Here is a 13,492-nt window from a genome sequence, read left to right on the forward strand (position 1 = left end):
ATCTCTGCTAGTTGACTGGTTTTAGTGCGGAGCCTAAAGGTATCCATTAGAAGTACCTACAGTGGAAGGTTTTTTTTACTTAAGAAATAATAACTTCACTAATGTGGGATGACTTGCTCCTTAATGATAAATGTTGACCATGTTAACTGCCCGTATGGCTTACAGTTTAAACAGCCTGTGAACTAAATCATAAAAGATAAATAAACTAGGAGATCACGAGGGAGAGAGACCTGGAAGGCACGTGAGGCCACAAGTTAAGTATCGAATCTGATTTAAGTTGATTTAAGATGGGGAAAAGTTGAACCCAGCATAGGTTAATTTATACCTCGAATTTCAGGTTCTACTCTGCCCATTTCCTTCTTTTTTCTTTTTTTTAAACATCTTTATTGGAGTATAATTGCTTCACAATGGTATGTTAGTTTCTGCTGTATAACAATTTGAATCAGCTATACATATACATATATCCCCATATCCCCTCCCTCTTGCGTCTCCCTCCCCCCTGCCCATTTTTTTCTTAATTTTAACTTTTAGTTTATTGCTGGGTCCTCCTACCAGATGCGCACTGTCTTCCTCATAATAACTGTTTGTGGTAGTTTTTATCCACTTGTATTTCTAAAGGATTGTTCTCTACCATTCCTTGTGGCTGTGTAACTTCTGGCCTGGTGCAGTCCTGGTTTGGGCTGCTTGTGGCGCAGCCCTTAATCGCGCCCTCTTTTACTGTCAAAATGTCCCAGTTTGGAAGATAAGTGATATGGTCATCCTACAAATAGGAATGTTGAGGAAACTGGCTGACTCCCTTTAATTAAGCAGAATAGAGAGAAAAATCTCAAGCAGGAGACTTTTGAGGTGCCCTGATATTGAGCTCATAACAGTGTTGTTCTTGGAGCGTCCCAGGCTGTTTCTGAGCTTCAATAGAGGGGAGTTTCAGAGAACAACTTTTCCTATAAACCTGTGCTAGTTGCAACCAAATTGTTTCAAACCCTCTGCTATTCTGTGGATCAATTCATAACGAATTAAAAAAACAATACAATGTCTCATCATTCATGGGAATGATTCAGCACTGGTTCATTTCCTTTGGGACTTGCAAAGTTCAATTTAGAAGTTTTTCCCAGTGGAATTCTGAAAGCTTTGTACTGTGTGAAATTTGGGGATTTCAGATTACAGATTTTAAAACCTTTAGTCTTGGCGCTCTTGACATTCTTAGTTTCAAACTTGCTTATCTTTGTTGTTTGGGAGACTGTAATGATGTCCTATGATGTGCCGAAATACATTGGACCAGGTATCCACAGGGGATTGGTTCCAGGACCTCTGCAGATACCAAAATCCTCGGATGCTCAAGTCCCTTATGTAAACGGTGTAGTATTTGTATATAACCTACACACATTCTCCAGTATACTTTAAATTATCTGTATAGATTACTTATAATACAATGTAAATGCCATGTGAATAGTTATAAATATGGTGTAAATACTAAATGTAAATAGTTACCAGCTTGTGGCATATTCAAGTTTTGTTTTTTTTGAACTTCCTGGAATTTTTTTTTTCCTCAAATATTTTCGATTCGAGGTTGGTTGAATGCGGATTTGGAACCTGTGGATACAGAGGGAAAATGGAGTGGAATCTTAGAAATTTAAGAAATTGTAGTACTTTGCCTAAAACCAAAAATAATTGTAATGACACTGCTCAATTCCAGGTGATTCTTTTAACAACACTATTCATTTAGTTATTTTATCATGTGCTTTAGGCAGTAACTTGGGCAGGTGTTCAGTTTGAAAGAATGGCTTCTGGCCTTTACTGTTGAGAATTGGGAGAACTGTTTCCTTGTTGTGGTGGTTCACTGGGAGAAGGCATTTGAGGGTCTTCCCAGGGAGAGAAGACCAGAGAGAGAGAGGGATCTTGGTCCCTCCACTTCCAGCTGTGTGGGTTGGATAGCCCTTGGTCTTGGCTCTCCCTGTGACCTTGGGCAAGTCACTTGAAAATCTTTGCTTTCCCTTTCTGGGAAGATGATCCAGCCTGCTTTTGAGCCGAGCTTTAGATTAAAGAGAGAAAATGTGAGAGCCTTAGGCCGAAAGGTCCTGGAGCAGTGTTGTTATCTGAGTCATCCCGTCCACAACCCCACACTCCCTTCCCAAAGCGGGTTTTATGGAGGAGGAGCAGTACTGCTGAGTCTATTCCATAACTCTTCTCTCAGTTGTGCTAATTCCCAGGCCACCCTGGGAGAATTTGGATAAGAAAGGAAGGCTGACAGGCCAGGTTCTGTCTTAAGCCCATTCTTCAGCATTACCTTAATTTAAACCTGAGAGTTTTATTTGTGGTTGAAGAAAGTGAATCTCAGAGAGGTTTAGTAACCTGCCCAAGGTCACACAGCCAGTGCAATGGGGACCAAAATTTGAAACCAATTCCTAGATCTGTGTGACTTCACGGCTGCCAGGCTAAAAAAGACTGCATATTAAGTCACCTGTGGCATTTGAATGGTGTTTAGATTGTGACATTGAAACAAAGGTACACTTCCCCTCTTTTGGTGTATTTGTGCAGAAAAGGCAGACTACTTAATACTTTATTTTGTTTTGTGTTCTTGGTGGCCCATTTTACTCTATTTTCAAAACAAAGCTGTGGCTAAGGTCCTAAGATGTTAGGTGTGACCCACTCAAGCCTTTCCTAGGGGAACTGCCCCACCCTAGTCGTTCATCTTCTTGAGAGGGGGGGCAAGATTCACCTCTCCCCTTTGGTGTCAGTCTTCAAAGACTGGGGACCCAGAACGCCTCACCTCTCAGACTGGTTATATGAAAATGAGAGGCTATCTGGGGGCTGGGTTGATCTAAACTGCTCTATAGGTGTGTTGGGGGCTCTGGCAAGAAGCTGATCTGGTTTGGGAGCCTGGAACTGGACCTGCCAGTTTATCTGGTTTTCCTTTGGAATGTGCTCTTGTTGGCCTGCAGGCAGAGTAAGTTAGCCCCCTCTACCACCCTGAAGGCCTGGATATGGAAATGCCTTCATGTTGGGGGTAGGGTTTTTAGGTAGATGACCTTTGGGAGTACTTGGGAACAAGGGAGATGGGGTGAATTTCTCCCCTCCACACCCAGGTGACCAGCTGGAAAATATGTTTTAGGCAGTGATGTGTGATGGACAGTGGCAGGGCCAGAAGGGAAAAGAGAGTTAACTGCTTTCTTCAGAGCCCTTAATAATCAGGTCTCTGAAATAGACAGCAGGCACTTTGAAATGGGATTGCTAATGGGGTTGCTACCTATCTTCGATGTCATGGTTGGTCTTTAGTGGAAGGTTGTGGGATAGTTGATACTGTCTTACTCTTGTTCACCTAATTCTGCTGACTCTGGGCCAAAAGGGGTTGGGGCAATGATGGCCAGTTTCTAGGACTTGTGCTCCTGTCTTCCCCTCCTTCCCTGTCCTGGTTTGCCCCCTTCTTAGAGTTGTCATATATTTCCCAGTGCCTTTTGGGTACCTCTGCTGTTGGCCATTTTGGTGTTGCCCTAACGTTGTGTAGATCTCTCTCGTGCTATATATATTAAGCAAATATAAAAGCATGGCTTTGAAGTCAGACCCAGGTTCCAGTCCCAGTTCTGCTTATTGGCTGAGAGGTCTTGGGGAAAATTATTTAATCTCTCTGGGCCTCTGTCTCCTTATCTGAAAAATGAAAATAAAAAGAATAAGTAAAATATGATGGAATATGGCGAATGGCCCACAGTGAGCTTCTCCATTGGTTGCCCCAACCCATTCTGAAGTCTCCTGCTTCCTCTGTCCTCCAGTTCTCTGTCCAAGATCCTGAGGGTTTTGTCCTAACCAGAATGGACCAGTCTGACAGGAGCTCGTTTATTTGCTTTTCCATCTTCCTCCTTTGGGTTTAGTTTTAAGCTTTTTTCCAGCTTCCCTTCTTGCTGGATTTCCTGCTCTGTTGTTTTTCTCTCTTCAGACAATTTCCCTTTTGCTTTCATATTTTCACACACACACAGCCACACAGACACACACACGTGCTGTCCACTTTTTTCACCCTTTCTCCTCTGCTTTTATCACTTTGAGATCTTAAAGAGACTGCCCCTTCAGTTTCCTAGGTTTCACCAAAAATGGTCATCAGCAAAGCACCACTTCTTGATTCTGCTGTCTTTTACATTGGAGAGCATCGGATCTCTTGACTTAGGGAGTTACCGGCACTTCCGGTAACTATTTTGAAAAAACATAACTCATTCTGATTCTCATTACATTTTTGAATTTGTGGAATTACATACATTTCTTCCACTTACCTGTTTGACCTTGGGCAACCTCTTTATTTTTTTTGAACCCCAGTTTCTCACCTGTAAAATGGACATAGTAGTGCCTTTCTCATGGGTTATAGTGAGGGTTAGCACGATGCCTGGCAGGGTGTCTTATTAATGTTATCTGCCGATTATAATTACAGCTGTGATTACATCACCCAGTAGCCATGACTTAGAGTGCCAAGTATCTCTTCTCTTAGCATCTTTCTGTCTTTTTGAAGGAGGGGGACAGGAGCAGTGCCTTATTTTTATTTATTTTAGATTTTCAAAATTTTTATTATGAAAAGTTCAGTATAGTAGAGGGCAGTGAACGTCCCTGGACCATCATGACTTAGCAACAATCATCACCCCGTGGCCATTCTTGTTTCTTCTAAATCCCTGGTTCCTTTTCCACTAGATTATTTTGAAACAATCACAGATGTCATACCATTTTATCTGTAAAGGTTTAGTATGTATTTTAAAAATATAACTCTTTTTAAAAAACACCAACTAATATCATCACGCCAATATTTTAATAATAATTCCTTAATGTAAAATATCTAGTGGCTCTTTAGTTTTCCTTGATTGTCTCATCAGTGTTTTCCCATAGTTGGTTTGTTTAAATCAGGGTCCAAACAAGATCAAAGGTTATCTTTGGTTGTTCTGTTTCTTAAAACTCTTTGAAGATCTTTTCCCTCCTTTATTCCCCCTTGCGGGTGATGTGTTTATAAAAGCCTGTTTCTCTTGTCCCGTTTCGCTCATTCTGGATTTTGCAGTTGCATTCTCTTAGTGCTGTTTATCATGCGCCACTATCCTCTGTATCTCCTATAAATTGGAATTTAGACCTAGAAGCTTGGTCTGTTTGAGGTTTAATGTTTTTTGTTTTTTAAGGCAGGAATATTCCATAACTAGCAATCCACCAGGAGGCACGTGATGTCCAGTTGTCTCTTTCTTTGTGTGTTAGCCACCGATTTATGATCTCTGCCTGTATCTGTTGTTTCATATGGGCTTCGTAAACTGGTCATATTCCAGTCCTCTCATTCCTACTTCATTTATTAGCCAAAATACTCTTTAAATTTATTTATTTATTTTTGTCTGTGTTGGGTCTTCGTTTCTGTGCGAGGGCTTTCTCCAGTTGCGGCGAGCAGGGGCCACTCTTCATCGCGGTGCGCGGGCCTCTCACTGCCGCGGCCTCTCTTGTTGTGGAGCACAGGCTCCAGACGCGCAGGCTCAGTAGTTGTGGCTCACGGGCGTAGTTGCTCCGCGGCACGTGGGATCTTCCCAGACCAGGGCTCGAACCCGTGTCCCCTGCATTGGCAGGCAGATTCTCAACCACTGCGCCACCAGGGAAGCCCCAAAATACTCTTATAGAAACTTTCTGTCATCAATTGTTTGGTTAACCTGGCATATAGTTGTACAGAAAAGGCAGGTATGTGGTTTCTTTTGTTTGTTTGAATATCATTATGCAATCGTGGAGTTAAAATTGTTGGATGTTTTTGATTCCGTGTAGTTTCCTCTTCTTATTGATGCTCAAATTGTACTATCTTTGGGCAGTGGGAGTTTTGGCTCCTGTGTCCTTTTGATGTGACCCTTATTGATAGCAGCTTCCTTGCTCTCCTGTGTCTTGTTTTGTATTCTTGGATTTAGAATGAACCATTTCTGCAGAGCTTGGTTTCTTTTAGTGGGAAATGCTATTTCAGAGCTACAACTTGGGTAGGGTCTCTGTCACACACCCCTCACCCCCCTCAGAAATGGATCCCACCTATCATGTCAACTTTTTGGTCCATGATAAAAACTTTCCTTGCACACTTGTCTCATGTTTGGCCCCTTTGGCTCTCATTCTGCCTTTTCCACTCTTATGCTTGTCATCATGTCCTTTTCTCCCTTACGAAAAAGGCCAAACTGAAGAATTCCCCCAGGACAGTTCATGGCTTGACTCTCATCTTGAAGGCCAAAGCTCACATTAATTTAGGCTTCACAGAAGACTTTAATCATTGCTTTCAGTCCTGTCTCCCTGATGGTTTGTTCTGCGCCTTGTTTAAATAACCAGAAGGTGAGAGATTCCTTATCTTATTACCACTCTGAGCCATTCAGACTGCAAGCTATATTTTGATGATATTGTTGGGGTCAATTTACACACATGTGTTTGAATAAATACTGGTTGAATTAAGTTTTGTACCTTTCTCTTCTAAAGTGTTTAAAATAGAATATATTTAATCTCTCACTCATTTAAAGAATTTATCACTAATACATTATTTTTATAAGCTAAAAAATTTTAAGGCTCTGTAGTTTTAGGCAGCTTTATGCGCTGGAGTCCTAGATGGAACACAGCTATTCTGCTGTTGTGGGAATACAATAGTAAGCCTTTAAGTCTAAAATGAGTGTTTTTTGTTTAATGAGTCTCCTATTAGACTTATTTTTAGTAATTTCTGTCTTTGCTTTTTGGAAATTGTTTGATGCCCATGTTGGTGCATCACAGAATATGCACTTAGGCCAAAAGAAAATCTCATTTTAAATACATCTACAGTGCTCTCTTCAGAGGTTCCATTCAGGCCTGGAGTTTCAGTTTCAGTAATACTTTTTTGTTTTGTTGGTGAAACAAAGCCGTATGCGTTCACAGTCCAGCCAACACAGCCTCACAACAGAATGAGTGAGTAGTACTGAAATTATCATCATTCATGACATCCCTGAGAAATCAACCAGCATCCTGTCCTGTGAAACTTTGTATACTCATTTAGTATCCCCACCACACCCCTTCCCACCGCACCCCCCCCTTTTTTTTTTTTTTTTTTTTTTTTAAGGCAGTAAGCTTCATTTAATGGTTCCTCTGTGTTAAGAAAAGTACAGTAGAGTAGGGGTTTATTCCCTTCCCCTTCCTCCAGGGGCACAGAGAGAGGGTGAGGAGCCCTATAATTTACAGGCAGGCCTCTGTACCCCGAGGTTAAACTCGTTTCACAACGGGAATTTTCTTTATGGTCCTGTGGCTCCCTAACACAGGGGAGGCAAGTGGTAAAAGCTACCAAAGAAAAGCTGGACTGGAGCCACTGACGTCATGTCAGTAAATCTGTTGGAGGAGCCCAGCTGGGCAGCGCCTGCCAGGCAGCCCTTGCACTTTGGCCTTGCCTGGTCAACTGGTCTTACTGCTTCTTCCATCCCCCGTGGCCCCCCTCCCCCCCCCGCCATTTTTGTCTTCTTTTCCCCCTTCCCTCTGTGTGACTGGACTGGTGTTGAAACCTGTAAACGGTTTGAAAGCCACCCCTGAAACTGGTCCTGTTCTTAATGCCCCTAGGGGGAGGGGCAGGGAAAACCCAAGGATTGGTGGGCCAGGGAGGCTTGAAAACTTTTCGCTAGTGGGCTTTCTTGATGATGAATGAATCTATGGGGCTGTCACGGAGCGCAGCTAGAGGTGCCAGCTTCTGACTCTACTTTTAGAGAATTTTGCTTTTCAGGACTGATGTGCCTGTGTGTGTGTGTGTGTGTGGAGGGGGGAAAGAGAAGACTGGTCAGAGGATGGGTGGAAATACTGAACTGCAGTCTTCCTGTAGAGGATGATTTAAGAGAGTGAGTTCCACCATGAGTCCTTTATTACCCATTACTCATTGGTCAGCTAACCCTGAACTCTCCCTGGTTTGCAACTGTAGCAGTTAAATTTAGAGCTACATGCTGCTTTCCATCTTGGGTATTTAGAGTCACAACCCCAGATGCGCCTGAATTAAAATATTGCTGTGCTAAATCTATTTTTACATCTAGGGGAATGATATCTAAAAATAAACCTCATCCCACCTGTTATTCACTTTTGGGAAGTTTGGATGCTATCAAGTCACAGCCCACAGATTAGGCTTTTGATCATGGCTTCAAATGTGGCGTCCACATTCTGCTTTTCCTGCCCTTGGTGTGATGTTTTCATTGTTTCATTAACCATTGTCCTCCTGTTTATTTTGCTGTGAATAGTCATTTGCAAATAAGAGTGAAGCATAGGTTCAGATTGGTTTTCAAGTTCCTGAGTCTTAGGGTCAGAAACATATTAAAAGCAGTATCTTATCCATGAATCATTAGATGAGTCAGTTCCTGAAACCACTACAAGCCTCATAGTTCTTGGCTACAAGCAAAAGCAGGAAATCCAGGCTTCAATAACTTCCTTTCCCAGTCCTGGCTATAGTCGCATTGCTGGTTAGGTTCTGCTGCCTGCCTTTGTAAGTGGTAGAAAGATGTATGTCTGAGGAACAAAGACACTCAAGTCAATTTACTGAAACTGTTTATAATTTGTGGTCTTGCTCTGAATGTCAGGCTGCATTGGCATACCCTGCCCTGCGCAACTCAGCCAGGAAAGGCAGCTGGCTGGGTCCGCTGAGGTGCCCCCAGAAATGAACAGGAAATGTTTCAGGGAGCTTTAGTTAAGCGTCCAGTGAATCCTAAAACTTGAGGGCATGCAAGCAGACATTAGGGGCAGAAAGCTCTGGAGTCCATATGCATAGCTGAAGTATCAACTTCTTTTGTTTTGCTTGCCTAGTCGGAGACAGAGAAGGGAGAGAGAGAAATAAAGGGAAGGAGGGAGGGAGGGATGGAGGGAGGGAGAGGAAAACACACGAGTGCCAGCCCGCCCGAGCTCTGGCCTGGCTCTCTTGCTTTTGCTTTTTCTTGCAGTTTACTTCCTTATGTACAGGGTGTTTTTTTTTAAAATTCCTTTTGCAGTGTTTCAGGCCAGTCTTACTGACTTCAAAATCAATTTGATAACTCTTTTATTAAATATTGTAAAGAGTGAGGGAGAAACATGAAATGCTGCCTCCCAAAGTCATGGGTCTCCACACCCTGTATGTATTTATTCTCTTTTATGAGCAGCACCCCCCTTGTCTGCCTTCATAAGTGGGGGCAGACTCAGGCTGGTGTCTCTCTGCTGCTTTACGGTTTGCTGGTCAGTTAATGAACTTTTTCCATCTTAAAAAAAATTAAAATTGAGTGTGATGCGTTTTCAGTTATTAACTCTAATCTTCTCTGATGGTAATTGTTGTTGGCCAGCTGGGGGATTTGAGAAAGTGGGGCTGAAACTAGACTTTTTTCCACTAGGTTTACATGGAGTCATTGGAAGTTCTGATAGGAGTCTAAAAATAGAGTGGGTAGACAAACCCTGTGAAAAAGATGAGGAAAGAGAAGAGAAAAATGAACCGATGAGCAGTCACATATTGATGCCGTCTTTTAAATTGAGCTTGTTTCCAATTCATAGTTAGCGATGGCTCAGAAAGGTCAAATTCTATTTCAGCCTTTGTAAAGGATAAAGTAAAAGCAAATGAAAAAGTTTGCCTGCCTTCTTAATGAAGCCTGGCTGATTCAGAGCACAGCCAGGCTGGTGGGTGCCACTTTGTTCTTACTTGTCGTTTGTATTTTGTGTTTGGGTAATTCTCTATTCAACTTCAGTCTGAGCTGAGAGGTTCTGATGAGTTTTTGAGAAAGTTGGACTCATCTTCATTTCAGAGGTTGGACTGAGAGTCATAAAATCTGACTTTGGTTTTCCAGATTTCAGGCTTGTCCAAAAAAACCCCTTAGTCCTAGGTGAGTTTGTTAGGAAATCACTGAAAATATATTCCCCTTATTAATGTGTGAAGAGTAACTGTCTAAACTTGGAAGAGATTTTTTTCTTATGTTGTAAGATATACAAACCCAATTATTTTTATTTGTCTTGCATTGATCTGAGAGTTAATTTCTTTTTAATGTAGCTTTCAGGCTGGGAGTGCAGATTGAATCTTGAATTGCTTACCCTCTCTGGACCAAGTTGTTCAGGCTCAGGGATTGATTCATTAATTAAAATCAATGTAAATGGATTTGTAAGCCTCCTGTAACAGATTATCTTATTAGCAACCACACAGAGCAGCCCATGATCTGGGAGGAATGTGATTGTTGCCCTAGGTGAAGTAGACCCCCCACTGATGGACTCTTTGGGTCTACTTTATGAAAAACCCAGACGCTTTTGTAAGGAAGGAAGGAGCCTTGCTTAACCTTTACACTGAACAGATTCTTCCTATGGAAAATTATTTTCAGTATGCCTGCCCCAGAAGGCTTTAGTTCTGTGTGTGTATTTCTCTACCATGACTGTGTCTCTCCCCTACCTCTGCATTCGTGATTCAAGGACATTTTTGTGTACTGGCTGGGTTCTGCCTGTTTCCAGGCAAGATTCCTGCCGAGAACCCTCCTGTAAAGAGGAAAGGAGGAACCAGAAATAAATTCCTATTTGATAACAACAAAGTGCTTTTTTTCTCCGACCCAAGCAACCAACAGGCAAACTACAAAGAAGACATTTATCTGTTATTTGAGGATCTGGCTGTACAGCTGTGCTTCCTTGGAGTGATGATAAGAAGACAAGATGGTACCTTTGGAAACCTTGTGGCTTTAAAAAAGGTCAGAGTTCATTAAGCTGTTGTCATTTATATTGTCATTTTTTGTAATTGTGCCAGTCAGGTAGATATCCTCTATAGTTAGACCAACTTACCCACCTTCTCTCTGATGTTTGGATCAAAGGGGGCTATCTGATCCAAGCTGAGTTGAGCTCTCTCTCCTGAATCTTTTGGGATTGAGACAGCAATCCTAGTTGGTCTTTGATGCTCACCCTACAGTTCAGGGAAAAGCTAACTGGGGAGTAGATGTTTGACCCATGGGTACACAGAAGCATAGAATTAAAACTGCTTTGCAGAGAGAAAAGAACAAAGCTGTTGTGCAGAGGAGGACATGAGAGACCTTGGGAATAGTCTCATTTCCGGATGGTTTTCCATTTCCTGGTTTTCATTTCCCATGAGGGCTGGCTGCATTTCCTGATTCGGGGTCATCTGATAGACCCCTTGGCCTTATAATGAACCCACGTTCCCCTACCCTTTTTTTTTTTTTTTTCTTAGGTTAGTGGGAGTGGGTTTCTGTTAATTGAAACCAAATGGTCTCTGGCCGACTAGTTTGCTGGGAAATAAGCCCTGTGCGGTGTTCTGGAGAGGCCCTACTCAGTGTGATAGCACACAGCTTCTGCTTGGTCTGCAAGGCAGGGCTGCTGTCCTGGACCCAGTTCTCCAGTATGGATTCTGTCTGAGGGAACTAACCAGGTAGTAACAATAGGGTTACCCTCCTAACCTGTGTTTCAGACTGGAACATTTCCAGGCCTTATGTAGGCCTTTCTGCTGCCTGGTTTGCCATGTGGTTTAGGTTGTGCGGTGGCTTGGTTCAAATGTGGCAGGTGAGGAATTTTCCCAGTCATACCCTGGGGCACTGAGGAGTTCTGGTTGGCTGAGCACCTGGAAGGAGGCAGGCCAGGTGTGTCATTAGACCTGGGTGTCCTGCCTAGTGGCGCCACCCTTCACTTCCTCCCCTGCCATCTCTGATCAGTGTGGAAAAGCATGCGCTCAGTGGCCTTTGGCAAATGCTTCCTGATGATAAATCCAGTGTGTATATTCTGCACGTGCTTCAAGCTTCCTCTGTCAGGGAACCTTCCAGGTTCATTTTATTAGCAAATGGATTAAATAGCAAACGCCTCTCTTGAGGAGACCTATAAGATGTGTGTGTGCCCCTGGGGATGGTGTCAGAAACAAAAGGCCTGCTTCATCTGCAGTTCCCCAGATTGGAGGGCAGTGGGGGTGGCAGTATAAATGAGCAGGGAGGAAGATTTAGGTGACACTTAACATTTAGAAATAACAAAGTAGAAGTTGTTAAAGAGGATAGAATTTGTTTTGGAAAACCCTTACCATGTACATTAGGAGACATATGCAGTATTTGTTGGCATCTTTTACAGATTTGAAGCCATTTTTAGTTTAGGCTTGATATAACACGTTCTAACTGCGGGTTTGTTTTTTTTTTTTTAACTGAGAAAGTTTGGAAACTTTTCCTCCCTTTTTTTTGATTGACGTATAATTGATGTATAATATTATATAAGAAAGTGATTCACAGTTTTTAAAGGTTATACTCCATCTATAGTTATTATAAAATATTGGCTATATTCCCCATGTTGTGCAATATATCCTTGTAGCTTATTTTATACATAATAGTTTGTACCTCTTAATCCGCTACCCCTATACTGCCCCTGCCCCCTTCCCTCTCCCCACTGGTAACCACTAGTTTGTTCTCTATGTCTGTGAGTCTTTCTTTTCTGTTATATTCACTAGTTTGTTGTATTTTTTAGATTTCACATATAAGTGAGATCATACAGTATTTGTCTTTCTCTGACTTATTTCACTTAGCGTAATGCCCTTCAAGTCCATCCATGTTGTTGCAAATGGCAAAATTTCGTTCTTTTTTTTTATGGCTGAGTAGTAGTATTCCATTGTATGTGTGTATACGCACACATACCACATCTTCTTTATCCATTCATCTGTTGATGGATACTTAGGTTGCTTCCATGTCTTGGCAATTGCAAATAATGCTGTTATGAACATTGGGGTGCATGTATCTTTTCCAATTAGTGTTTTTCGGTTGTATGCCCAGGAGTGGAATTGCTGGGTCATATGGTAGTTCTGTTTTTAGTATTTATGTTCTACCTGTTTTGTTTGTATATTTAGAAAGTGGAAACCTGGAGAATTTTTTTTTTTCTTTAAATTGAGAAGGGATTGGAAAGGGGGACAATGTAGAAATTTGTTGGGACATAGACATGAGGGGTTCAGATTTAGACAAGTGTGTTCCCAATGTCACATCTAGTAAAAACATCTAATGTTTACATGATGTTTTACAATTTACACAGTTCTTTTAATAGATTAACTTATTTAAACCCTCACAACAACTTGGTTTGTATAAGTAAGGAAATACAGTCCAGGAGATTAGGAGGCTAACCCAGGATCACACAGCCAATAAATGGTTAAACAGCGACTGGGTAAACCATCACTGGGATGCCACTTAACCATGCTTGTGGGCCTCCTTTGCTCTGCTTCTGTACTTCTGTCAGCCTTTGTTGTGAGAGTAGAATATGTTAGGACAAGGCTGCAGGAAGGTGATGTGTGGGTGGGGGAGGGAGGTCTGGGGGTGGGAAAGAAGTGGTTTTAAACTACCAGTTCAAACATGTCTCTCTGTAGTATTCAGAGCACAGAAAAGAGCAGGAAGGGACTCAGACAATCTTGTCCACTGGATTTAAAACCAGGCTGAATATCTTTGTCACCTGGAGAGTTAAAAAAAAAAAAAAAAAATACTGACTCCTCCTGTTCACCTTGGATCTTCTAAATCAGAATGTCCAATGGTGAAGTTTGGACCAAGGTTCTGAAACCTTCCCAAGTGATTCTTATGAGGTA

The 13,492-nt window shown here is 42.0% G+C and overlaps 1 protein-coding gene across 6 annotated transcripts in view; it reads left to right on the top strand.

Annotated features, from left to right (window-relative positions):
- Window positions 1–13,492, top strand: part of TEAD1 (TEA domain transcription factor 1) — a 264,355-nt gene that overhangs the window by 11,712 nt on the left and 239,151 nt on the right. For 4 of the 6 annotated variants that reach the window (XM_061201470.1, XM_061201472.1, XM_061201471.1 and 1 more), the window contains exon 1: window positions 10,572–10,637. The exons of the other annotated variants lie outside the window; for them this stretch is intronic. In XM_061201470.1, the coding sequence (XP_061057453.1) occupies window positions 10,587–10,637 (51 nt within the window). In that variant the 5' untranslated portion in view covers window positions 10,572–10,586. Of the gene's footprint in view, window positions 1–10,571; window positions 10,638–13,492 lie in introns of those variants that run through there. 6 annotated transcript variants of the gene reach the window in all.

Source organism: Eubalaena glacialis, chromosome 10 (assembly GCF_028564815.1).
Source record: "Eubalaena glacialis isolate mEubGla1 chromosome 10, mEubGla1.1.hap2.+ XY, whole genome shotgun sequence".
Classification (NCBI taxonomy): domain Eukaryota; kingdom Metazoa; phylum Chordata; class Mammalia; order Artiodactyla; family Balaenidae; genus Eubalaena; species Eubalaena glacialis.